The 25,408-nt window shown below is 41.2% G+C and overlaps 1 protein-coding gene and 1 long non-coding RNA gene across 5 annotated transcripts in view; one reads left to right on the forward strand and one right to left on the reverse strand.

Moving 5' to 3' along the window:
- ZDHHC13 (zinc finger DHHC-type palmitoyltransferase 13) overlaps positions 1-25,408 on the forward strand; it is a 100,946-nt gene that overhangs the window by 30,030 nt on the left and 45,508 nt on the right. For 2 of the 3 annotated variants that reach the window (XM_049098702.1, XM_049098703.1), the window contains exons 11-17: positions 5,928-6,053; positions 6,864-6,926; positions 7,637-7,730; positions 9,528-9,611; positions 13,305-13,462; positions 15,798-15,895; positions 18,493-19,088. In XM_049098702.1, coding sequence (XP_048954659.1) covers positions 5,928-6,053; positions 6,864-6,926; positions 7,637-7,730; positions 9,528-9,611; positions 13,305-13,462; positions 15,798-15,895; positions 18,493-18,631 — 762 coding nt within the window. In that variant the 3' untranslated portion in view covers positions 18,632-19,088. Of the gene's footprint in view, positions 1-5,927; positions 6,054-6,863; positions 6,927-7,636; positions 7,731-9,527; positions 9,612-13,304; positions 13,463-15,797; positions 15,896-18,492; positions 19,089-25,408 lie in introns of those variants that run through there. The other variant, XM_049098704.1, reaches the window with a different exon arrangement.
- LOC118351811 (uncharacterized) lies at positions 152-15,671 on the reverse strand. Of its 2 annotated transcripts, XR_007404466.1 has the most exons (4): positions 14,367-15,671; positions 11,624-11,767; positions 8,303-8,436; positions 152-348 (listed from the first exon to the last, which is right to left on the reverse strand). It is a non-coding gene; the product is annotated as an uncharacterized LOC118351811 (long non-coding RNA). The 2 variants fall into 2 exon arrangements; XR_004807899.2 differs by lacking the exon at positions 14,367-15,671 and having other exon boundaries at positions 11,624-11,928.

The raw sequence follows: 25,408 nt of genomic DNA on the forward strand, positions 1-25,408 counted from the left end.
ACGTATCTCATTTTGCCTTTAAACAGTAGTAATGCCAGTATTAGAAATTTAGATATTAGGAGAGATCCAAGGAATACAACTCATATTTGTATTCATTTTAATTATTCTGGTTGCTGATGTTTAGTGTTGGAAATCTTTTCAATTCTGAAAATAATCTCAGAGCACACCATGGAAGTGGTAGTGTCTAGTATTACTCACAGGAAAGAAACAGTAGAATGAATTATTGTTTACTTGGATCCATAAAAATTTTTTGTATTGCCTTGAGATACTCTCTTCAAGGTCAGATGGTTCTTTTAACTTGGTTGGCAGTTACAGTTGATTAATAAATCTTCTGGGTACCAAGATGGCCTGTATGGGAGGGATATTGGGGGAAATATGTCCTCCTCAGCAGTGGTCAGCGCAGTGCTGTCGTCCACAGCAGTGAGTCTCAATCCACAGTAAAAAAACATTTACGCTGCCACCCAAAACATGTGAAACAGAAGACGGTACTCCTGATGTATGCTTTATTCTGAAATTGTGTTACTCTATCCTATTCTCTTTTCCTTTTTAAGAAATGCTAGTCACAGCCCACTTAATTCTTATATGGCTTACTAATGGATGGCAGCCCAAAAAAAACTCCTCTAAGAAATAGGTTTATCACTTGAGGAGCCGGGCTTAGGCCAAGGCCAGTGTAAAGGTGTGTTGTGCTCTTAGGGTTGACCAAACCTCATCACCAGAAGTGGGGATAGGGGATACTTCTTGGTTTTATAGCTATTTATAGCTCCCATTAGGAGGGAGGCCTTTTTATCTTCCTACCTCTTTTCAGGTTCCTTTCTGGAGATTCTAGAAAGCCATTATAACCTTATTTTCTTTACAGGGTAGAAGGAATGTGATGGAGAGAAATGGACCTGCAACAATTCCTTTAACTTCTGTGTTGTGTCCCTTTTTGGTAATGGCAATTTTGAAAAGAAAGTAGTGTTTGTAGGAGAGATGCATACACTTAATGCAGAAATATTTTTTTCGTGGGAATCAGTGTAAAGTGAGAGGGGCATATGAATTCTCAGAGTGCATACATTTCGTTATAGCATGTTTATACTTCAATGATGCTTTTTGTTTCTGAGCATTATTTCTAATATTTTTCAGTTTCCTGTAGTGTAAATGAATGGTGCAGCATATCATGGAGTTCATTTGATTTCTTTCACAGATGTTATTATGTATAGCCTTTGTCTTATGATTACTGATTTGGGAGTAGCTTTGTAAGCACTAGTCTTACAACCACTACTTAATGAAGGCTTGGATGATATGTGATATAAAAATACTTTATAAGTAACCACGACTGTATAAAACAACACAATATACAACACAAACCACTCGGAGAAATCTCAAGGCTGGTAAATTCTAGGATAACTGACATGATTCTAAGGGATGGCTCATATTTTTGTTTACCAACCCATGTGGCAGTGGAGTAAACACAGTTTTAAAATTGTTCCTTGATGAACTTTTAAATTTTGAGAAATTCACATTATTTCGCTTTTTGCACAAAAAGTGAGATACTTTTTATATTGCATTATTTCAACATTGCAGAAGCAGTATCAACAGGAATGTAGCTCCACTGTAGTCTGAGAGCCTCAGCTACAGAACTTAGCGTTCAAGTGAGTTTCATCGCAGGCAGGTCACCCATTTGTGAAGATGCCATTACATCAGAAGAATTGATTTCCAAAGCTAGACAGATTCTTACGATGTCAGAGTGGACAGGATGGGGTATTTTACTTGCAGGTACAGCAGAAAACCCTTTGATCTGGGCACCCATATGAACCTGCTACTGGCAAGCGCATGTCAGTCAGTAGGTGGCACACTTTGCCTTCAGATCAGTGTTTTTGGAGCCTGAATGTTAAATGCTGTTAGAATGGCCCTGGGATGTGCTACCCTGTAAAGACCCATCCTGAGTATTTAGACTAATCTTAAAATTTTTTTTTTTATAAATTTTTATTTATTTATGATAGTCACACAGAGAGAGAGAGGCAGAGACACAGGCAGAGGGAGAAGCAGGCTCCATGCACCGGGAGCCCGATGTGGGATTCGATCCCGGGTCTTCAGGATCGTGCCCTGGGCCAAAGGCAGGCACCAAACCGCTGCGCCACCCAGGGATCCCTATTTAGACTAATCTTGTCTCAGGTTGCCAATCCTGGATCGTGTGGGAGCTTCCCCTCTCACAGTCTGTTAAGAGATGAGTGTCTGGGGCACTGTGGAAAGACTACCATCTTCGAAATCAGACAAAATGAGTTTGAGTTTGGCTCTTTTTCTTACTCGTCAGGTACCATTGGGTACGTTATTTAATTTCACTGAGTCTCAGTTTTGCTATTAAAAAAACCCCCAAACCTGAGGGATAACCATACAAGTTCACAGGATGGCTGCAAGGATTATTATGTTATGATGTCTGTAAAATGCTGACCCCATTGCCTAATTGGCATTTTATAAATAATAGCTATTTCATTGTTAGTTACTCTTATGGATAAAATCTGTGTGAAAGGCTGCATGTTGAAATTAATTTTAAGGGAAGCTCTAGATTGGTTCCTCAGAAGATCACTTCTTTTTGGTGTCTTTTATATGTTAGGCAATTAATATATTTGGCTTTTATGAAGCAGGATCAAATAGAAAAGGTATGACCTTCCTGATGTGTCTGGAGGGAAGATTAAAACTCAGAAATGGTGAAGCACAGAAATTATGTCTGTGGTTCTGGCCTGCTGCAGAGGGAGTAACACAGTTTCAGATCAAGTTCAAGAGTAAGCTCTTTGGCCAATAGCCTCAGGGAGGGAGTGACACAGCTGCCAAGGAAGCCACTGTACTCCCCACAAGGGATACAAGGATTTGAATGTCCATGTGAGGGACAGCAGCAGTCACACTGTCTCTGGCACTGGTCAGGACCACCCTGTGGTATGCTTGCTGTGTTTTGAATTCTGTTCTTTTGAGAGAGGCATTGACCAAACAGGAGCATAAAGGAACTGTGCTGTATAAGGAACAAAGTTGCTGCTTATCCTGGAGGTGTGAGCACTGCCTTCCAATGTCAAGGGTTTGGAAGTCTATCATTTGGAAGTCAGTGTACTGTACGGAATGGACCTTCAATAAAACTATTGAACAGATGAGAAATAGGATTCTGTAAGGTAGATCTAAGGACAGCTGTAGTGTAGATTTTCAGTGTAGAGCCAAAACCACCTAGAGGATGAAAAACAGTCCAGGTTACAGAAAGGCAAACTTCAGCTCCATATTGAGAGACTTGAACTGCAGAGAGTCACAGTTAACTGGGGAGGCTGAGGTGTGTATAAGGTCCAAGTACCACAGAACAGGCATTTTTAGATTCAGGGAAGGGAAAGAATTCTCTATAGGGAGTCAGGAAAGATCTTTGGGGCACCTGGGGCACCTGGGTAGCTCAGTTAACCATCTGCCTTTGGCTCAGGTCATGAGGTCCTGGGATCAAGCCCCACATCAGCCTCCCTGCTCAGTGGGGAGTCTGCTTCTCCCTCTGCCCCTTTGTCCTCCACCTTCAACTCATGCTTGCGCGCTCTCTCTCTCTCTCTCTCAGATGAGAAAAGAAAGAAAGAAAGAAAAAGAGGAAAGAAAAGAGACTTCAAGGGGAAGGAGAATATAAGTTAGGTCTTGGACAGCCCGGGTGGCTCAGCGGTTTAGCACTGTCTTCAGCCCAGGGCGTGATCCTGGAGTCCCTGGATGGAGTCCTACGTCGGGCAACCTACATGGAGCCTGCTTCTCCCTCTGCCTGTGTCTCTGCCTCTCTCTTTCTCTTCTGTGTCTCATGAATAAGTAAATTTAAAAAAAATATTTATTCATTCATGACACACACACAGAGAGGCACAGGCAGAGGGAGAAGCAGGCTCCATGTAGGGAGCCTGACGTGGGACTCGATCCCAGGTCTCCGGGATCAGGCCCTGGGCTGAAGGCAGGTGCTAAACCGCTAAGCCACCTAGGCTTCCCAAGTTAGGTCTTAAAAGGTAGTTAGGGCTTGGACATCCTCAAAGTGTAGATGGGGGCAGTGGGGAGCATTTGAGTTACCACACTAAGCAAGGGCATGGAAGCAAGGAATGTTTGACTTTTATGTGAGGGCATAGAATGCATTCATTTTACTCAGAGAAGCTCCAGGGAACCTCCTGGGATTTCTTTGGAAAGTTATTCAGAACAGAAGCTCACAGTTCAGTTCAGTTCAGTATGTGGAATCATGATTCAACCGAATATATTTTTGAGGATGTGTCATGTGTGTTGATCAAGATTCTAGAAATCTTCAAGATTTCTACGGAAGAAAGGATGTGTTTCTTTAAAGGTCTTGACTTATGTACTCTGTAACAGTATTCTTAATCCATTCTAAGTAAGCTTTATTTGTTGGAATTGAATGCCACACAACTCTTCTAGATCCTATCTTAAAGCCAGACCTTTCTGCAGGCCAACTGATACATTTAACCAGCATTTAACCTACCTGAGCCAGATGTGGTTGTTGGCTGGTTTTTCTGGGGTCAGATCAGTGCTTCTCGAACTGTATTATGTGCATGGATCCCCTAAGGATCTAGAGTTTGGTTCTACAGATCTGGAGTGAGGTCTGAAGTTCTGCCTTTCTCATAAGCTACCAGGTAAAGCCATTGCTGTGGTTCCATGGACCATACTTTGAATAGCAGGGGTTTAGAGTCTATTTCATGGCCACCTGTTCCAGTCCAGAGTTTGGCTTAAGACCATTCTACAGGCACCTGGGTGGCTCAGTTGGTTGAGTGCCTACCTTCAGTTCAGGTCATGATCTCAGGGTCCTGGGATCAAGTCCCTCATCAGGCTTCCTGCTCACCTGCTCACCGGGAAGCCTGCTTCTCCCTCTCCCTCTGCCCTCCACCCCCTCCCTGCTTGTGCTCATGCTCGAGCTCTCTCTTTCTTCCTCCAAATAAATAAATAAAATATTTTTTTTAAAGACTTATTTTTATTTATTTATGATAGACACAGAGAGAGAGGCAGAGATACAGGCAGAGGGAGAAGCAGGCTCCATGCAGGGAGCCCGACGTGGGACTCGATCCCGGGTCTCCAGGATCGTGCCCTGGGCCAAAGGCAGGCGCGAAACCGCTGAGCCACCCAGAGATCCCCTCTTTTTTTTTTTTTTTTTAAAGACAGCTTGATAAGTCCTTGGAAGGCAGATAGTTACTGTGTTGATAATGATTTAAATTGGGCAAGGAGAATTGGTTTACTACTGGTGCATTGGCTTATTGCTCAGTGCACCTTCATTCTTTCCCTGGAGCAAAATTTTACATTTTATACAACGAATTTGTACCATTTCAAAATGGGTAATATTTATCCTTGAAATACTTTTTATCTTAATGTGCCCGTAATGTATTCTTTTCCCCAAACAGAATTTGATTTGTAATTACTTTGCAAAAAGCAATTTTTTGTGTGTATTTCTAAATTAATGCAGCCTAAAAGATGACAGGGATTCATTATTAAACTTTCTATTAGGAAATTTTTGCAAGCATTAATCTAATGTGTAAAGAAATATTTTTAGTTGGAATCTGAATCAAGTGGTTTGTTTCTTCGAATTATTTTGTTAAAATGATAAAATATTCTTTTAGATGCTTACAGGAGAGTCATAGTTACACCGTCAGAGATTACTTTATTTGGATCTAGAATGGTTTTAAGCCCTCAGGATGTACCTCATAGATTGCAACTATCCCTATCAATATTTCATGAGTTTCAGCTAATCAGGAGGGATTAATTATTAGCAACTATGAGCAAATTCCTGGAGGTTTAGAACATAGGATGGGGCCAGGTTTGGGGGCAGGGATGTGTATAGATAATGGAAAGTGAGGATAGAATGCAGAGAGATTCTTAGGCACCAGTGATGAAATTTGCTTATGTCATAATTATACTGTTCTTAATGGAAGCTGATATATTCCTTAACGAGGCTTTCACATCTAGCAGGCACTCCTTTCTATTTTGCTTTCCTTCTCAGCATAATAGGCTTCCTCTACTTTTTCTACAAGACTTGGGCAACTGATCCAGGCTTCACCAAAGCTTCAGAAGAAGAAAGGAAAACGGTGAGCTTTCTTTGTAATGTTACTTTTTTTTTTTAATTAGTAACGTTCATGTTTGCCATGGCTGCCTCTCTAGTGCCCAGCATGTAATAGATGCAACATATATCAACAAAGTTGAGATGTGTCCACTGTTAGTTACGCTTTCATTTATTTATGTGAAAGTTTTAAAACATTTTTATTTTCTCTTAAAGTCATACCCACCAAGACTTCTTCAAATGTAATTTGTTAGTGAACCTGATCTAAATTTCTTTTTAGTAACACACTTAGATAATGATCATTTCAGTTCCTCAGCAAAATACATGGAGAGTAACCAAGCAGGGGCAAGAGGGCACCTCATTGACCTTTCTCTTCCTCAGATGTGAAGGTATCAGTTGACTATTATCCTTTGCTTGCAAAGGTTTAGAAATTGGGGAGAGCATCGTTGTCTGTGTTCCTCTAGCCAGTGTTCCTGAAAGGAGTCCATGGTGCTTATAACCATCAGTTCTGATGTATACTGATGGGTTTTGTTTCTTTTTTATGGGTATATATGTGTGTGTTTATTTTTCCCTAGCAGATTATAACTGGAAAGTGCTTGCCATTCATGGAGAGAAGGGGAGGTATAATTTTTGTGCATTCTAATTTATTGGCTATGGTTGAAAATGCAGCCTTGAAAAGTCACATTATTTTCAGGTACAGAATGATTTGGTGGCAAGTATTCCAAATTGCTTTTCTGGCTGCTTCAGTTTGGAGAGAGAGCTGTGAGAATGGTATATAACCATGCATTATGTATTTCTTAGCAAACGAAATCATAAGGTCAAATTTCATGCCTTTCAGAATATCATCACCCTTGCAGAGACTGGCTGTCTGGACTTCAGAACATTTTGTACATCATGTCTTGTGAGTCTTTTTTTAAATAATTTTTTCCTATAGTAAGAAAGCAAATTCTTGGTAGCATTTGTCATGTAAGCCTTTGTTAAATCTTCATGGTATATTTGTACACCTTTGTTTCTACCAGCTTCTAATTTTGTATTACTATCAGGATAGTTTTCTGCCTTAAGCATATTGAGGGAATGATGTTCATAGTTTTTTAAAGTTGCCTATGGTTAAATCTGTGAATGATCCGTAGTGTGTTTTGATTGCTTTTTCCTGCCATAAAGCATATATTAAAACTAACTTCAAGTCAGAGGCTCACAATGACCCTAGAAACCACATACTGAAACCTGTCATTTTGCAATTGATGAATCAAGGCCTAGAGGGAGGAATTAACTTCCCCCAGATTATTGGCAGAGCTGGAAATGTAACTGGGTGTCCTTTTTCCTTTTTCTTAATCCAGTGCTCATTCTGCTGCCTGGTACTGCCTCACTTCCCCTTCATCAGTGTGAATAGGTTCTGGAAGTCCAATCCCTTCTAATGATGGCCTAATCAAAATCAGATACATGGAAGTGTAAATATTAATAAGGCATGCCAGAGCCTCTGCGTGAACTGATGATCTATTTAGGATTATTTGTGCCCATGTCTTTATGACTTAGGAGTAAGATTTTGCTTGTGATTTGTCACCACTTTAAGACACTGATTTTTGCTTGGACCTGTCTTAATTGCCCACTTAGATAAGGAAGCCATTAAGGTCACTTCATTGCCACGTGTGTAACTCCTGTGTCGCTCGATATGATCAGCATTGTCTGTGGACTGGACGGTGCATAGGTGAGAGATTGAATTTTTTCAGTTAACACTATGAAGTTAAGTGTATATTTAGCTATGTTTATGATTCATAGAAAAAAATGGAAGGGCATCTAAGGGGGGTGCATTTTGTAGCTCTTCCTTGTCAGAGAATCTTCATGGTATAACACTTTTAGAAAGCTGTCAATGTTGATAATAATAATGTCATTTGTATAGTATTTTAGAATTTATTTTTTATTTTTTATTTTTTTTAAAGATTTATTTATTTATTCAGAGAGAGCGAAAGAGAGGCAGAGACACAGGCAGAGAGAAGCAGGCTCCATGCAGGGAGCCCGATGTGGGACTCGATCCCGGGTCTCCAGGATCACACCCTGGGCTGCAGGCGGCGCTAAGCCGCTGGGCCACCGGGGCTGCCCCCTATTTTAGAATTTATAAAGCACTTTTGAATATAGTATCCTATTTGATCATCAGGGCACAACCTGTGTGGTTGGTATTACTATCTGCATTTTAGAGGTGAAAAAATAGAAAAGGTAAATTATTTGCTTGAGGTTATTTTAGTAATGTCAGTCTTCTATACCAAATTACCAGGTTCTTACCATGTCTTGTGACTTGTCTCTCTCATTTACTTCTCCACTTGTCTCCTTCAAAGCTCAGGTAGGAGCCAGAACCAGAGATAATAGGGAGTATTCCTTGTCGTGGTCTGTAGCCCCAAGTTTCCTCTGAGTGGTCACTGTAAAAACCAGGGGTTTATTATGAGGAACTTCAGAGGAACTGTGGTCATTGTCTTCAACAGAGGATATTCTTTTATAATCTTGAACAAAAGGTGGCTTTACTCAGGTTTCTTTGGTGCATTTGATGCTCTATTCTAGAGCTCCAAGCTTCGTGGACCTCATCCCACCGTAAAGATGGGATGGTTAGCATTATAGCAGCTTGGAATGGACATGGAAAAAGCAACAGTGTTGAGCCCATGTATTTTTATTACGCTACGTTTAACTTAGTGGTCTCACATGCATCCTCTTATTTGGTTGCCATAGGCCTATGAAGCAGGCAGAAGAGATCTTATCCCCAGATTAAAAACAAGAACACTGGATCAGAGAAGTTAAGGCATTAACTTAAATACTTAACACAACTACTCCTCTTTGAACCTAGGTCTTCCCATTGCAGTGGGCATTGTTCCTTCTGCTAGGCATTGCTGCCATAGAAAGTGGGGACATCGTGGTACTTCTGTGTCATTAGCATCGAAGTGCTCTCAACTCCAGCGTCTAGAGAGCCACATACACAACAGTGAGACTTGGTTGCTTGGCACCCTCGCCCATACTTCACTTCTGTACACCTTAGCCTGCAGGTTGACCCGTTTTTCCTGTGTTTAGTCTTCTGCAGCATATCTTTTTGCTGCTCTTACATTCATTTTTTCTATTACCCTTATCAAGTGGATCCTTGATTTACAGAAATTATACTTCTTAAACTTGTTACATGGAAGGAAGGAAGAGATAGGGTATGATTTGCCCAAAGTCCTTCCTTCTCCCCTTCCTCCAATGCAGTATAGACCATCCTAGAACTACACGTGTTTAGTAAATCTTGTTCTGTTCAAGAAAGATGTCTTTTCGGTAAACAACAAATAAATATTAGTTCAGTTATCATGGACAGCTGACCATGATGTAACAGAGCTATTTGGTTTTGGTTTAATATTATTTAAAAGCAAAGCATAAGCTTATTTACTTTTAATTTGGTGAAGGCTTTTGACAGGAAAGTGATTAAAAAGGCTTGATCTGGAAAATCATTGTAAGAAAGTATTAAATGTGTTTTTTCTTTTTGATATAGGTTTTGGCAATCATCGCTATTACATATTCTTCTTATTTTTTCTTTCCATCGTTTGTGATTGGATTATGTACGAGTCTTTCATCTGTAAGTATAATATTTTCATATAGCAAACTCATAAACCCGTACCCACACGAATTTTTCTTGGTAAATTTTTGTATATTCACATTCTGACTGGGTGACTATAAAACATACTCCTGATAAAAGTAAGATGGCTGCCTCTGAGACTCAGCAATGGGAAGCTGCAAGAAATGCTTGAAAGAGGTTAGTTGTCAGCCCTTGGGAAAAGATTGTACCTCACCTAAAGTGATAAATTGAGAAGTGGTCAGCAATACAAATTCATTTGAGGCAAAGTATAGATTTATCACCTAGTGAAGTGAGGAAAAATTAGCTGTTCAGGAACAGAGCAAGGGAAGTGATAAGTAAATAAAATAGGAAAAAGAACAGATTGGCAGTGGAGAGGTTGAAGTTGGGAGGAAGTGGTCATGGAGAGAAGGAACAAAACCCTAAATGTCTGTGCCATTTGGTAAATGTCCAATCACAGCTTAGAGCTTATGGGCCAACTAATAGTCACTGGAAGTTTGGAAATAATGACTTGGAAGAAAACCGTAGACCATTTATTTATTCTGCATCCCTAAGAAGGGAAAATAACTTCTCAGTAGTAGCGTGAACAGGCATGTAGGGGGCTCATGTAGGGAGTGACATCCGACTATCCCAAGGTGATTAACCCAGAAGAGCAAGGTTTAAATTGAAGCAAGAAGGGTTTTAGCTTAGCTCTGAGCAATTACATGGCTATGCTTTGCAAATCTTGAAGTGGGTTACCTATCTGGGAAAACCTATGGTGCTGGTAGTTTATTTTGGCCTTAGCTGTTGATCATTTATTTATTTATTTATTTTGAAGGCTTTGGGAGAATTTGGCCTCACTATGAATCTGCTGACCACTTCTTATAATCCATGTTACATTGATGTTCTGGTCTTAGGTTTTGCCAGTAGAATACTGTTTTAGTTCCTGAACTAAACCTGGGATGATTCAGGAAGATGTTAGAAATGTTCTCTCTACTTTATTTTCTCTTTCCCTTAGCATCCTAAGTACCACCCCTTACCTTCCCCATTTCTTTGTTTGAACTTCTGTTTAGTGTTTGAAAAATAAATCCTCCTACTCTGCCCGTAAGCCTCCCAGTTCCCTTCCCCAGAAACCTCCAGTATTAACAAGTTTTGTTTTGTTCGGGGTTTCATATTTAGAGATTCTTAATATCTATGTGAAATGGTTTCTTTTTGCCCTGCCACAGGCATGGAGAGGGCTTCAGTTACCTTGCTAGCTCCTTTCCCTGTCTGGCACTTTGGGCGTCTGTGATCAGTAGGGAATGCTTTTGTAGCTCAGTGTTACCATCACCATCTCAAATGGATCTGGTTGTCAGAGATCTAACTGATCCCTGATCTCTTTTCTCGTCAAAGGCCATCTGTAATCCTGAGCTCTGGAATTCAGAAACCTCTTAAATTACATCCTGTGGGGTAAGGAATAAAAGATTTCTTGATGGTGCATCTTTCTGATGAAAGAGCTGCCCTTTTAAGGCCTCACAATAAAAGGTATTCCTGGAAAACCTTTTTAAGCTGGCCCATGGACCAGCTTGTCCCTTGGACTTGATCCTCAAGGAGAGGAGCCAGATTTTACACTCTTGTCTCTCCCGCTTCTCTCTTCACTAAAAATAGTCACCTTTGTTTGATGGCTGTGTCCAGTGTAAGACTGTATTATTGAAAAGGATAAAAGGAATTTTCCATCACTTTCATTCTTTCCAAGTTGCTTTCTTATTACATGCATCGGTTCTTCCCTCTTCTTTCTCTCTATTCTCTGGCTCTGATCCAATTTTATATTTTGTTTCTTAGGAAATGGCCCCACTTTATATTCGCGTGCAACCATGTAGACTGGCTGAACATGTTTTGTTACCTTTATCCCATTTGTCTCCTGACAATATTTCTTTACACTCAATGAGTACATTGTGTCATTTATCATTATTTCACAGTTGGAAAAAAAATGAACTTGTGCTTCATTTTTCTAAGGAGGTCTCACTGCCATCCCACCCTCTTTGTTTACCACTCACATTGCTGTTGCCAAAGCCTTGATGTGCACACTCTTCCCTCATGTGAGCCAGCTGCAGCTACTTCCAGCTCTGGGCAGCCTCCATCCATTTCATCATTTGTGAGGTCTACTTTCAGGGTGTGGACACCCAGAAAGTGTCAGCATCCTACAAGGTACAGGGAGAAAGATTTTAGATCAGTGTTTAGAAAGATCACATCGTAACTGTCAGATCTATCTGAAGATGAGAACGGTCAGCTTGGAATAGTACGAGTCCCCTGTCATTAGCCAATGACCACCAGACCAGAACGTGTTATTTTTACATATTACAGTTTTACATTGCATAAGATTAACATACGTGGCCATTTGTAGCCAAATCTTGACATTAAATCTGAAATCACTCCTATGAAAATTTCACTTTGAGGTCATGGTGTATTATCACAAAGATTCCCAGAAGAGAGCAGTAGAAATATAAGCTGGGAGCAAATAGGTATTCTTTACCATGCGGCAGCTGTTTCCTCTGCCTGCTGTTGGGAATTATATTCTTTTTTTTTTTGTCACATCAGGTGCATGGGATGCATCTTTGTCTGCTCTCCTAATGAGAAGCTCTAAAGAAAGCATAATTTGCCTTAACTTGTTGCCTTGATTGTTACTCGTGATGATTGCCCTTAGTATGTTTCTGACATACAGTCATGAAAGATGGTTAGGAACCAAATGAGACTCAAGGGGAAAGCATAGATTTTTAAGACTAAAATGGACAGACAGGTGATAGTAAAAGTCAGGGACTCATTTTCTTTCTGTCCTAGGAGCTCTTAAAGTGCTGCTTTGGGAAAATGTCTGAAATTACTTATCAAATTGTCAGAGGCATATATGAAACCTCAAGGTGCAAATTTACAGAATTCTTATTTCAAAAATAATTCACCCTTTGTAAATGGTCATGGTGCCCACAAAAGTCATTGGCTTTACAAAACCTTGAAGATTGACTTAGGGGTCATGAAGGCCATAGGGAAGTCCTCTGTTTGAATTGACATATGGGTTTTCTAGGGAGAAACTGACCATATGCATCTTGGTCTTTATTCTTTTCCTAGGATGTCTCATGATTCCCTTACCTGGACTTTTTCTCTCTACAGTGTAAATCATGGTGCCAACGCAGAAATGTACTCAGTAACCTTATGCCGTCAGGTTGTGTTCTGATGATATCTGGGTGCTTAGAGGATTTCTTGTGCCTACAGCAATGGCCTGTTAATAGGAACCCTTAAGAGTTTATTCAGTGCTATAACAGACTCCTGTCTTGCTGTGTATCCTGGATAAGATGATGAATTTTCTAAGATATTTATTAAATATAGCTATTCTCTGTTATCAAGTCCTTGAAGAGTTAACTTTGGAGAGTTTATTTTATGCTGATTATGATGGTTTTAGTGGTGGTCTTATGGACCATTTTTGCTTTTATTCCTTTATTGCCCACCCCACCAGTGCAGTGCTGTCATAGCCCTTATGAGCAGTGAGGTACTGTTTGTTTACTTTGTTGGTTAAGCTGGCATTTGGAAGATAAATTCTTAAAATTTGGGTTCTAGTATGTGTTGTCATGTCTTATTTTCTCCCTGAATAGAAATGCAGTGATTTTATCTTCTTGAAGAATGATCATGAGTTTGCTGCCTTTTTAAATAATGAGTTCCTTTTTTTTTTTTTTTTTTTTGAATTCACAGATTGGTCAAATCATTGTACCACAACATTCAGAGAAGATGGACTATGGACCTACCTCAATCAGATTGTGGCCTGTTCCCCTTGGGTTTTATATATCTTCATGCTAGCAGCTTTCCACTTCTCATGGTCAACATTTTTATTATTAAATCAACTCTTTCAGGTATTTATTTGTCTTCCTATATGCCTTTGAGTAAAATTTTCAGTAGCCTGTAATAGAGAGACTTGAATTTTAAGTCGGAAGGCTTTTGGGTCTTAGTTCCACCTCTGTCACTTACTCTTTTGGGTGTAGGCATGTCATTTGACCCTTGAATTTCAGTTTCCTTGTCTGTAAAATGGAGTTGATAATGCTACTCACAGAATAGTTTAAAGGTTAGCATAAGTTGTTAGCATGTCCCTAGGAACGATCTAATCTCACCTTTTTATTTTACGGATAGAGTTGCAGAGAGGTGAATTGGATTGCTCATGGTCACTCAGTGAGTAGTGAAATCAGAACTGGAAGGCTTTTTTCCAAGGCTTTTTTCATCATATACTTATATGGTGTGTGAAAACGTGATATAAAATATAAAAAGCATTGTGAGATGCTTTTAAAAACGTTTGTGAGGTGATTATCTTCCCTCTTTTTTTCCAACCCTGTGTGTTATCCTGTTTATTATGAGTGCTTAAGTGGGTAGAAGGGGAGGGGGAACGCAAAATCCATCACCAATTAGTGGACATGGTAATTATATTTCCAGAGAGGGTCATGGCCATTAGAAGGTTCATGCTCCAGGGCAGTAACCACGTTCAGCTTCCCATGAAGCTGCTGTCCTTTCCCTGTTGCCTTCCTTTCCCTGTGAGCATAACCCAATTCTAGGTGTTGCCATAGCCTGCCCTCATGGTCTAGAGAGGTGTGATCAGTCTGAGCCAATCACCATGACCTCAGATAATTAGAATGTTACTCATTGAAAGCAAAATGCATTCCACTTTTATAGGGAAGTAACCAATTCTACAATAATAATAATAATAGTAAATAAAGATGGACAAAGGAAAAAAATTCTAAAGAAAGGAATGAAGCTGGTAATACTAACGCATTGAGGCTTCCGAATGTTCATCTTCAACTATTGCCCCTCTGGTATCTATGAATTCAGGCAGGAAGAATAAGTATTAGCACCACTGATGGTTATTAATATCTTATAATGCCTAATAGTTACATATGCGTTACCTACTCCAAAGCACTTTGCTGACAAACATTTGAGGTACAGACTGTGCCAAAGCAGCATCTCCATTTTGTAGATGAGAAAACTAAACCTGTGAGAGGTTGAGTGCCTTGTTTTGGCCATAGGGTGGGTGAGAGGTGAAATTAGAAGTAGAGCTGAAGATTTGAGACATCAGGTCTAATTCTCTTTCTACTCTTCTGGACTCTTAGAACAAGTACAGATGTATGTGAGACTATAGCTCAATTTTTTAAAGAAAGCTTAGTGTTTTTTATACTTTCTAAGGTAGGAAAATGAACTCAGAGTTTTGGATAGTTTTCAGATACAGGAATTCAGAGTAAAGTTGCTTTCTTAGTAAAACAGTTCAGTTTGAAGCCTTTCATTTGCTGACTGTTCTAGTGAGTCATGGGTTTGACTATGTACAGCAAGTCAAACTGAGCAAAGACTGTGGTAAGGACCATGAACTTGATTCTCACACTGACTGAGGTGTCCATCTCAGTTCTGCTACTTTCAAAGCTATGTGACCTTGGACCAGTTACTTCACCTCTAGAAGCCTCTCCACTGGGTATTTTAAATATATTATGTCAGATCCCTCAACAATCTGATGAAGGAGGATGGTGTTGTAATCTCTGTTTTATGAATAAGGAACTTGATGTTTGAGTTGTTTTGAGGATTAAATGGAGTAACGCAGTGAATAGTAAGGTTTTAATGATTTGGGAGTTTTTAAGTTACCTTAACTTTTACCCTTCCCCAGAGGATTTAAACGTCCTTCACTTCAGATTAACCTTTTCATTTGGCCCTTTCCAAAGAGATGAGAAGCAGCATGTACAAGTTGAGATAATTGCAGTAATACTGACCTTATATAGTTGTATTCATCTAAAACTTACATGCTGAATGTGTTGAGAATCTAAATAGGCTTGTCAGCCATGGCTTGAATTGCCAAAGCAATTATTTCAGGACTGCTTTGTTGAAGGATAATTAAAAACAGACAATCAAAAAAATAAGTGCTCGGGGCACCTGGCTGGCTCAGTTGGAAGAGCGTGGGACTCTTAATCTTGGGGTTGTGAGTTCCAGCCCCATGTTGGGTGTAGAGATTACTGAAAAATAAATGAACTTTTTAAAAAAAATGCTCAACTACTAGATTTACTTAGTCTCATTTGGAGTTGCTGAGTCATTGTCCTCACTGTGGTCCTGGGCTAGAAGGCTAGGTCATACTGTATTTTACTGCTGTCCTGTGATGCACTAATTGTGACAGACCCTCAGCAGAATGGGATTTTTCATGTACCTTCCAACCTTATTTTGCAGATTGCTTTTCTGGGCCTGACCTCCCACGAGAGAACCAGCCTGCTGAAGCAGAGCCGACATATGAAACAGACATTGTCCCTCAGGAGGACCCCATACAAGTAAGTCAGAGGTATTTTGGCCACTGTGTCCTATGGAGGATGCTAGCCTAGCCATTGGTTTCCCAGCCTCCTGCCAGCACCCAGGCAGTGTTGCTCTCTGACCTGCTGTCTGGTGGAGTCTTGGAAGCCTCGGTGACAGGAGGTGAGAGGCAAGGTCATGAGCCCCGAGGTGGTGGGAATTTAAGACTTAGTCTCCTGGGCTCAGCACAAATAGTTAAATGACTTTGAAGTTTTGCCAAGATGGGGAATCTCTCAAGTCCAGCCACATGGTCACAAGATTGCATGTTGCTGGCACAAAGTCAGTGTGAGATAATCAAGCACGTGGCTGAGAATTCCAGCCACAGGGCCCTCTGCAGAAAGCATTAGATTGTGAGCTCTGCCAAGATTTTCAACCTGCCTTTCTATCGCCATAATTCTTTCAGCCCTGTGCTTAATGTGCCCACCTGTGTCAGGGAGAAGCTAGTGTTTCAGGTTTGGGGTGTGTTTTCTCCAGAGTACTGGTTGTATAAAACCTGTCCTCCGTTGAAAATGAGAATGTTTGTAGGAAGGCTGTCATCTTACGATATGAATGATCGGGCTTTGAAGCTTATCTCCCTGTCATGTATATCGGGGTCTTGGAGGCTGGGAGTGCTGCAGAGGTGACCCTGAGCCCTCCGGGGATTTAACGCTCACTTGCATATCTCACGAGCAGTCTATTTTAAAGCACACCGGTGGTACAAGATGAAACTGTTAGGCTGTTAGACGAGGAAATCAGAGCCTGGGATATGACTGTGATCTGTGTTTAGAGAGGAGAGGAATTGACTTAAATGGGAAGAGATGACTAAGGTGATGGAGGGTGACCAGTGGTGCTAAGCTTGTGACGATTGTTTCAGATTGGCAATGATAATAAAGTCCCTTTTTCCCTAGTTTAACCAGAGGGATAAATATTTACTCCATTAAAGGATGAAAGCCTTTGTTACTGAGTTGGAATTTTCAGCTGAGCCCTGAAAGATGTGGGGTCGGGCTTGATGGAGAGGGACTGGAGGGTATTTCAGGCCCTAAAGAGGGAACTAAGAGCCTGAGATGAGAGAGCTGGGGATTACTGAGTAATGGCAGCGCAAGCTGGGGGAGCAAATGGGAAAGCTTTAGAGCTTCTTCGCATCTAGCTTCCAAAAACCTACCCAAATTGAAGATTTGTCTTGTCTCTCTTACCCTAAGTTACTCTTACTCATGCAGTAGCTCTGGAGCCGCTCTTCCTAGGAGTGGTGATGATACTTTCCTGATGACTCTCACAGCAGCAGCCATGGCATAATCATCCTCGTGCACAGTTATGTTTTAATGTGTACAGCGGGGGTGGGTTTTGATAAGGGGTTGGGTTTGGGTTTTAGAGGACCAGACAGTGTCCTATAGGTAAGATTAATTGGAAGGAGCTCCTTCCTTTTGGCTGGAATCACCATCTTCCAGTAATTCGCCAGCACCGCAGAAAAGAAGAGAGGCACCCACCATATATTCTCTAGGCCTTTCAGAAAACATGGAGTTGTTTCTTTGGCCACATACATGTGAATCTACAAGAAAGGTGATAACATAGACATCAAGGGAAGGGGCGCTGTTCAGAATGCAGCGCCCCATGAATGTTACCAGGGCAGAACCATGAGAGTCTACGGTGTCACCCAGCATGCTGTTGGCATTGTCGTAAACACACAAGGACAAGATTCCTGCCAAGAAAACTAACGTACTTAGTGAGCATATCAAGCACTCTAGGAGCTGAGATAGCTTCCTGAAGCATGTGAAGGAAAATGATCAGAAAAAGAAGGAAGCCAAGGGGAAAGGTACTCGGCTTCAACTGAAGCGCCAGCCTGCTCCACCCAGAGAAGTGCTGCACTTTGTGAGAGCCAATAGAAAGGACCCTGAGCTGCTGGAACCCATTCCCTCTGAATTCATGGTATGATGGGTCTGAAAAAAAGACAAAAGACCTGTATTATTAAAAAATAATAATAATTGGAAGGAATTAAGACACAGCCATGTTTTACTTAGGAAGTTTAGGAAAGGGCAGCCCGGGTGGCTCAGCAGTTTAGCACCGCCTTCAGGGCATGATCCTGGAGACCCGGGATCGAGTCCCACATCAGGCTCCCTGCATGGAGCCTGCTTCTGTTTCTGCCTCTATCTCTCTCTTTCTCTCTCTCTGCCTCATGAATAAATAAATAAAATCTTTAAAAAAAAGTTTAGGAAAAAACCCATTTTGTTGACTATAATGTTTCTGGCCTATCTGGCCTTTGAGATTATCAAAATCTGAATCAGGGCAGTGGGAATGGAAAGAAGGACACTTATTGATGCCAGCCACTGTTGCAGTGAGTGGGGGACTCAGAAGGAAATTAAGTTGCTGGGCAGAAGCCAGGGAATCTCAAAATAGGGATTCAGGTCCAGAAATGGAACTGGGCTTCAGTTTTAATGGCCTGTAAGCTGGGGAACTCTCTGATTCATCTATGGATTCCTGCTACAGGATCTTCAAAGGACGTTGTATATTCTAAACTCTCAGTGAATGTTTCTGGTTTGAATGAATGTTTGTCAAAAGGTAAACAGGAAATGTAGTAAGATGTGTTCTCTTCCTTCCTTGGCAGCCTTGGGTTCACACAGAACCTCGCAGATTTCTTTCAGTGTGGCTGCTTTGGCTTGGTGAAGCCCTGTGCAGTAGATTGGACATCACAATACACCATGGTCTTCCACCCGGCAAAGGAGAAGGTCCTTCGATCAGTATGAAGAAAAGCAACCCCAAACTCTCACTCTGACTTGACTGTGTTTATGTTGATGCCCTGTGGTCTGCAAGTGAAGTGAAGATTCAGAGTTCACCTAAGCCCAAAGGAAAACGCAAGTGGTTTTTAAAGCCATTTGGTAAAAGCAGAAGTTCTCAATAAAGGCATTACACTTTTAGATTTAGCAAGATGGACTGTTCCTGAACAATCTTGCCAGACATCTAAAAAAAACATATATTTTTCACAAGAAAATACAAGTTACATTTTTTTGGAGATAATATTAACTAATTATGGATAAAATGTGGTATTTTCAAATACTTTTATTGGTTGTTTCAAAATAGTACTATTCTTTAAACTTGTAATTTTTGATAAGTTATTTGTGTTTGTTTTATCTATAAATATGTAAAAAATATTTAAATAGATGTACCTGTTTTGCTTTCACACTTAATAAATTTTTTTTTGTAGTTGAGATTTCATTTCTGACACTAACACTTTTAGAATCTTAAATTGAGAAAAGGTGTATATAGGTCGTAAAGAAACTGACTCACGATTCCAGGAATGAGTTGAGCTCACTGTTAACACCAGTAAGCAAGATTTAATTTAGTTTTCCATCTTACTCAGGAAATTAAACAGAGGAAGTCTTAAAGATTACTGTTTTTACTTAGTACTCTCAAAATATTGGGCTGATGCGATGGTAATTACTAATTTCCCTTATTCTGGAGGAAAAACTAATTCAGCTTTAACTCGTGATATTGTATTTAAATACCCCTGGGCATGGTACCTTCCTGCTGAAAACCCTTCCTTAAGGTTCCATTGCTCTTAGGTAAAGGCTACAATCCTCATCATGACCTCCAAGGCCTTGAATACTATATCCTTATTTTGTTTACCAGTCTCATTCTGGACCACGCTTTGTACTCTAACCACACTGACCTTTCAGTTTTTCAAGGATCTGTCCTTTCCTTTACAGAGCCTTTGCAAATAAGGAGACTAAAGCCTAAAGAAGTTCATATCTTCTTTTCCAAAGTCACTTAGATACTAAATGGGGTAGCCATTCTAGAATGCCAAGTTACCTTGGATACAGCCTGATACATTGTGTGTTCAATAAACACTTAAAATTTGTTGAATGAATGAATGAATGAATGGTTTTTAAGCAGGATGTGATGCGATCATAATCGTTTAAAGACTGATTTCTCAATTGGATGACAGAAGGACTTTCTCAAGCTATATCCTTTCCCTTTCTCTCTCTTCAAACCCTGCGAAGTATATATTCTCAAATTGTGGTCCGTACACCATTTAATCAGAATTACAGGGATGTGGCAGGGGCTCACTTGTTTAAAATTCAAATACCTCACTTCACACCTTCCAAACTATTACATTCCAGTACTTCTAACTGATATGTGACAAGAAAAAGCACGTTTCATTAATTTAAATTATTCCACAGGTATTTATTGAGCACCATGATAGGTCTTTTAGGCCATAAAACATTTAATTGGGCATACTAATCACCGAGCTTGCAGTCTAGAGGGAAAGCTAAGATAAATGAACGTACAGCATAATGTAGAGAATATTAAAAGCCATAAAAGCAGTACAAATAAAATATTGTTAGAGGATGGAGAGGGCCTCAGTAGATGTGATCAAGTAAGTATTTATGGACAATAAGGCATTAAAAGGGTCTCTCAATATTGAGTTTGGAAATACAGAATTGGAAGTCAATGACTCTACAAGGAAGACAATGGGGAAGTCTGAAGTATAGTTGGAACCATGAGTCTATAGGGCGTTTAAAGTGGGGAGCTTGGTTCGTAAATTAGACTTGTTGATTGGGACTAGATCTCCAGGGGCCTTGAATGTTAAGCTAAGTATTTGAGCTGTATTTAAGTGAGCAGTGAGGCGCGATTTCTTTACTCACTTGTCAGTAAAAAGTCCTTGAAGACATTATGTATAGTCACTATCTCCAATTCCTCTCCTCCCATCTTTTACGTCCACCACAGTCAGGTTTTCAGCCCTGCACTCCAGGGAAACTGCTCAGCAGCATTTGACAGTGGCCACTCCCTCTTCCCAAATACACTGTCCTCACTCTGCCTCCAGGAGACAGCACCCCTGAGTTTCCTTTTAATCCCACAGGTTGCTCATGAGAAGTCTCCTTTGCTCTTTTTCCTCTCCTACCATTTAATGTGGGGATGTCCCAGTGTCTAGTGCTTAGCCTTCTTGTTCTTTATCTAAACTTCCTTTCTCTTCCTTGATAATCTCCTCCAATTGTGTGATTGGATATAAGGTCTATATGCCAAAACACCCCAGATTTTTAACTCCAGTTCAGACTTCCATCTCAGACTCTGCAGACTGTGTTCCTGACCTATCCACTTAACTGTCTAACAGACATCTTAAACTTAACATGTCCAAGATTGAAACTTAACTTCAGATTTCCACCTTACCCTCAATTATGAATTAAGTAAAACATGTAATAAATTTAAAGATAAATAAAAAGTAAACAACCCTATTCCCTACCATCAGTCTTCCTCATACTCATTTAGAATCTTTTCATGATGACTTTCTCTCCTCACACACCAGATTCAGATTTCTTTGAGAAATCCCATGGCTCTATCTTGAAGATACATCCAGAATTGAATGCTTCTGGCCACCATGGCCCCTGTAGTTCTGAGTTACTGCCTCTTGCCTGGATTACTAAAGCCTTCTTGTTTGGTCTCCCTGCTTCCACCATCACCCTGCTACAAACACCCAGAGTGATCCTTAGACAAATTGGATCATGTTGTTGTTCTGCTTAGAACCCTCGAGTGGCTCTTCAGTTCACCAGAGGAAGAACCAAAGCCCCGATAGTGGCCTGCAAGGCCCTACAGGATCTGACCACTTCTGCTTTACCTCTCAGGAATGCCTCCACGCTAGGCGTGCTTCTGTCTCAAGCCTCTCCCTGCTCCTCTCTGCCTGGAATGCTCTTCCACCAGATACCCACAGGGTGAAGTGCCTTTCCCCTGAGTTTTTTTTTTTCCCCAAATGCTAACTTCTCAAATGCAGCCTGTGCTCACCAACTTCTGGAAAGTTATCCTTCCCTTGCACTATTCCTCCTCTTTGCTACCCTGCATTTTCCCCTAGCACTTAGCTGCTTTTTAACATACTATATAATTTAGCTCGTCTGCTGCATACCGTCTCCCTCCCCAACCCATAGGATATAAGGTCCCTGAGGCATCGCTGATTTGTTCACTGATGTATCCCAAGAACCCAGAATATTGCCTAGCACATACTATGTGTTCAGTAAATATCTAAATTAATCTGTTGCATGAGCTTGTTGAATGAACTGAAGGGATTTGAGGCAGGGCATGATGTGATCAGAATTGTGTTTGAGGACTGATTCTCAACTGAGCAACAGAAAGACTTTTTCAAGTTCTATCCTCTGCTCTCATCAACCCCTGCCAAGTAATTATTCTCAAACTGGGGTCCGTTGACCATTTACATCAGAATAACTGACGTGGGGTGGTGATGGGGCTGATGTCTGGGGACCACTTGTTTAAAATTCAAATTCCTCTTCTCAGAACTTCCAGATCATTCTCTGCGGAGTGAGTCTCAGAATCTCCCCAAATGATTCTTACATTTACGTGATACAGTTTAAGGATCATTTACATAAAGACTCTTACTTCCACCATTTTACTGAGGCTTTTTCCTCAGGTACACATTGGTGTGAAAGTTTCAAAAAAAAAAAAATATTGAGAGCAAGTGTTTTATAGCTAGGCACCCTGGGTCTGAATCCTGGATTTGCCGATTATCATAAGTGCCTTTTACCTCTGAACAAGTGACTTAACCTTTATAATGCCCCAGTTTTCTCATTTGTATCATGTGGATAATACTAGTAATACCTCTAAATGTTGTGATGAGGATTAAATGTATTAATCATATATAAAGTGCTTAGAATTATACTAGGCACATAATAAATGCTCAATAAATGCTGTAAATTCAGAGCTCTTTGGAAAATTGACTAGAGGTAAGGCAGTGTGCCATATTCACCCTTCCATACTCTGTGTTTGGGGGCTAGGATTCTCAAAACTACAGTTTTCCTTGTTGGCTGATTTTCCATCAAATTCTGCCAGTAGACAAGGAGGAGGGGCGAAGAGACTTAACTACACTCCTCTTGCCAGCTTTCCTCTCCGTGTTGTTCCCACAGTGGCCCTTCACCCTGTTGCTGGGAGCTGGAATCACTGTCCATAGCTTTCCTCCCACATTCCCCAGACCACCTCCATTGCCCTCCCTTAGAAGCCCCAGCAGGAAGCAGGCAGGGCTCTCGGCTCTGAGGCCTGACTCCTTGCCCTGGAGGCATCTAAATGAGGGTGCTCCCATCTCTTCTCTTCGTTTTTCCAGCCCCAGGCGTTTCCTGCGTTTACCACCTCTGTGCCAAGTCAGTATGCTCCTCTTTACTTTTTGAAAAATATTAGCACCCGCTTAGTCAATTCCCTCTATTATTTTCTCTCTGTTAAAAAACAAAAACAAACCCAAAAAACCTAGTGTGGTTTCTGTTTTTCTGGCTGGACCCTGATGGATATAGAATGTTACAGATAAGCATTTAATAATGGCCTAGGCAAGAAGTAATGAAGGCCCAGACTACTGATCGAATGTGCAGAAGAGAAGGGAGAGTCAAAGACGACTCTGAACCCAGTGAATGAGAGGGTGGCAGTGCTCCTCTGAGAAGTAAAGAAAACTATGGGGAGACCAGGTGATGAGTTTGGTGGTTGGGGGCTACCGAGTTTGAGATATTGCAGGCTGTACAGTGGAAAAGTCTGGGAGGCAGCTGTAAAGAGACCAGGATGTAGATGGGAGTCATGAGCACAGATGGATGAGGTTGTCACAGGACAGAGGTGGAAAAATGAGATGAAAAAGAGAAGGGGAGTTGCCCACCTGAAATGGGACAATCAATTCTAGAAAGAGACCAAAGATGACAACCCATGCAAACAAAGAAAATGTGAGGGGGGTGGGGAACAGGAACAGAATTTGGATTAGGGAGCTGGAGAAGAGTGGGAGGGCCCAGGGAGGAGGCTGGATGAGAGGATACTCATGAGAGTACAGTAGCATAGAATTCAAGAATTCTTGTGTTTGGGCTTTGTTTTGTTTGTCAGGGCCCCAGGGAAAGTGAGTCTTCTGCGGTGATGCCAGAACTTCATTCCTTTCCCCGAATATCTGTGTAGTCTCATCAGAGACCGTGCATTTGAATCCCTTCCACAGCTGTTAGGCAAAATCCTGAGGATGCTCCCTGTGACTTAGCAGACTGGCTGGACACTGAACAGTGAGAAGGGGAATATCTTGGCTATAGCACATCCAGTATTGCAGCTGGGAGTATTTCAGCCCAAGCAGTTAAGGCAGTAATCACCGCCCCCCAAATCTCACTGGCTTAACACAACATAAGGCTTATTTCCCCCCTCTTGTTCCAGTCTGTTCAGCTGTTTGTAGACAGTCTCCCCCACAGGGATCCAAGCTACCTCCCTCCTGGCTGGTGCTTCCTCCATTTCCTAGAGCCTGGGTGCCCAGTGGCCCTTCTGCATCCACAGATGGGGAAAGAGAATGGAGACCGTCTTGGAGGTGTTGGGGGCCAGGGCTCCATTGGCCAGTCTCAGCCCTGTGTCCCAGTCAGTGACAGGTGAGCCTGGAAAATGGAGAGAATGTTGTCCAGGAAGTCGGGAAATGCAGAGACTGCTAAAACAACAATAGGCTTCTTTCTTTGTTTTTTGTTTTTTTTATTTCCAAACTCCTCCACTCCATGTATAATAATCTCTTCTTTTACATTCTTGCAGAATTTGCTTTTAATACAGCCTACACTCTCTCCCACATCACTCACTCAACAAATGTTTACAAAGTGCCCACCTGTTCCTAGACACTATGAATACACATATGTTACATTCTAACAAGGAAGCAGATGGGAATTCAGAATTTTAAGGTAAAGAGAGCAGTACTATGTCATTTATATAATGGCAATGGAAACATGGAGGTGGATTAATTCTGCTCTGGAAGTTCAGGAAAGATTTTGCAGAGGAGATGGCATTTGACCCATGACTTGATTACAGGAGTTCGCCAGGCAGAGAAGTTGGGTTAGGTGCTGAAGACGGAGTGGGGGGCTTCATCTTCTAGATGCTTTAGGCAAAAAGCAATTTCAGCAAAAGCATGATGGGTGAGGATACTTGGCCTGTTTGGAAAGCTTCAAGTCTGTGTGTGTAGCTGCAGCTCTCCTGAAGGGATGGTCTAAAGCTAAGTTGAAGGCTAAGTCCAAGATCAACTTGTGAAAGTCCTTATATGACATACTATTATGGACCAAATTCTGTCCCTCCCCTTGGCCCCACATCTCTGTGTTGAAGTCCTAACCCCCAGAACCTCAGAATGTGATGTATTTGAAGATAGGATCTTAACAGAGGTTATTAAGTTAAAATAAGTCCCTGATGCAATGAGACTAGTGTCCTTATAGGAAGAGGAAATTAGGACACAGACACACAGAGAGAAGGCCATGGGTTGCCACAGGGAGAAGAAGGTGGCCATCTACGAGTTGAGGAGAGAGGTCCTCAGAAGAACCAACTCTGCCGACACCTTAATCTCAGACTTCTAGCCACTGGAAGTGTGCCAAAGTAATTTCTGTTGTTTGAGCCACCCAGTCCGTGATCCTTCGTTGTGGAAGCCCTAGCTGATTAATACATATGCCAAGGGGGAGGAATGGAAGGGGTGTATTCTAGAGACATGTTGGAGTCAGAATCAAGGAGGCTCAGGGAGTGAGGCAAGGGAGGGTGAGGGACAGGGTAAAGCT

Source organism: Canis lupus, chromosome 21 (assembly GCF_003254725.2).
Source record: "Canis lupus dingo isolate Sandy chromosome 21, ASM325472v2, whole genome shotgun sequence".
NCBI lineage: Eukaryota > Metazoa > Chordata > Mammalia > Carnivora > Canidae > Canis > Canis lupus.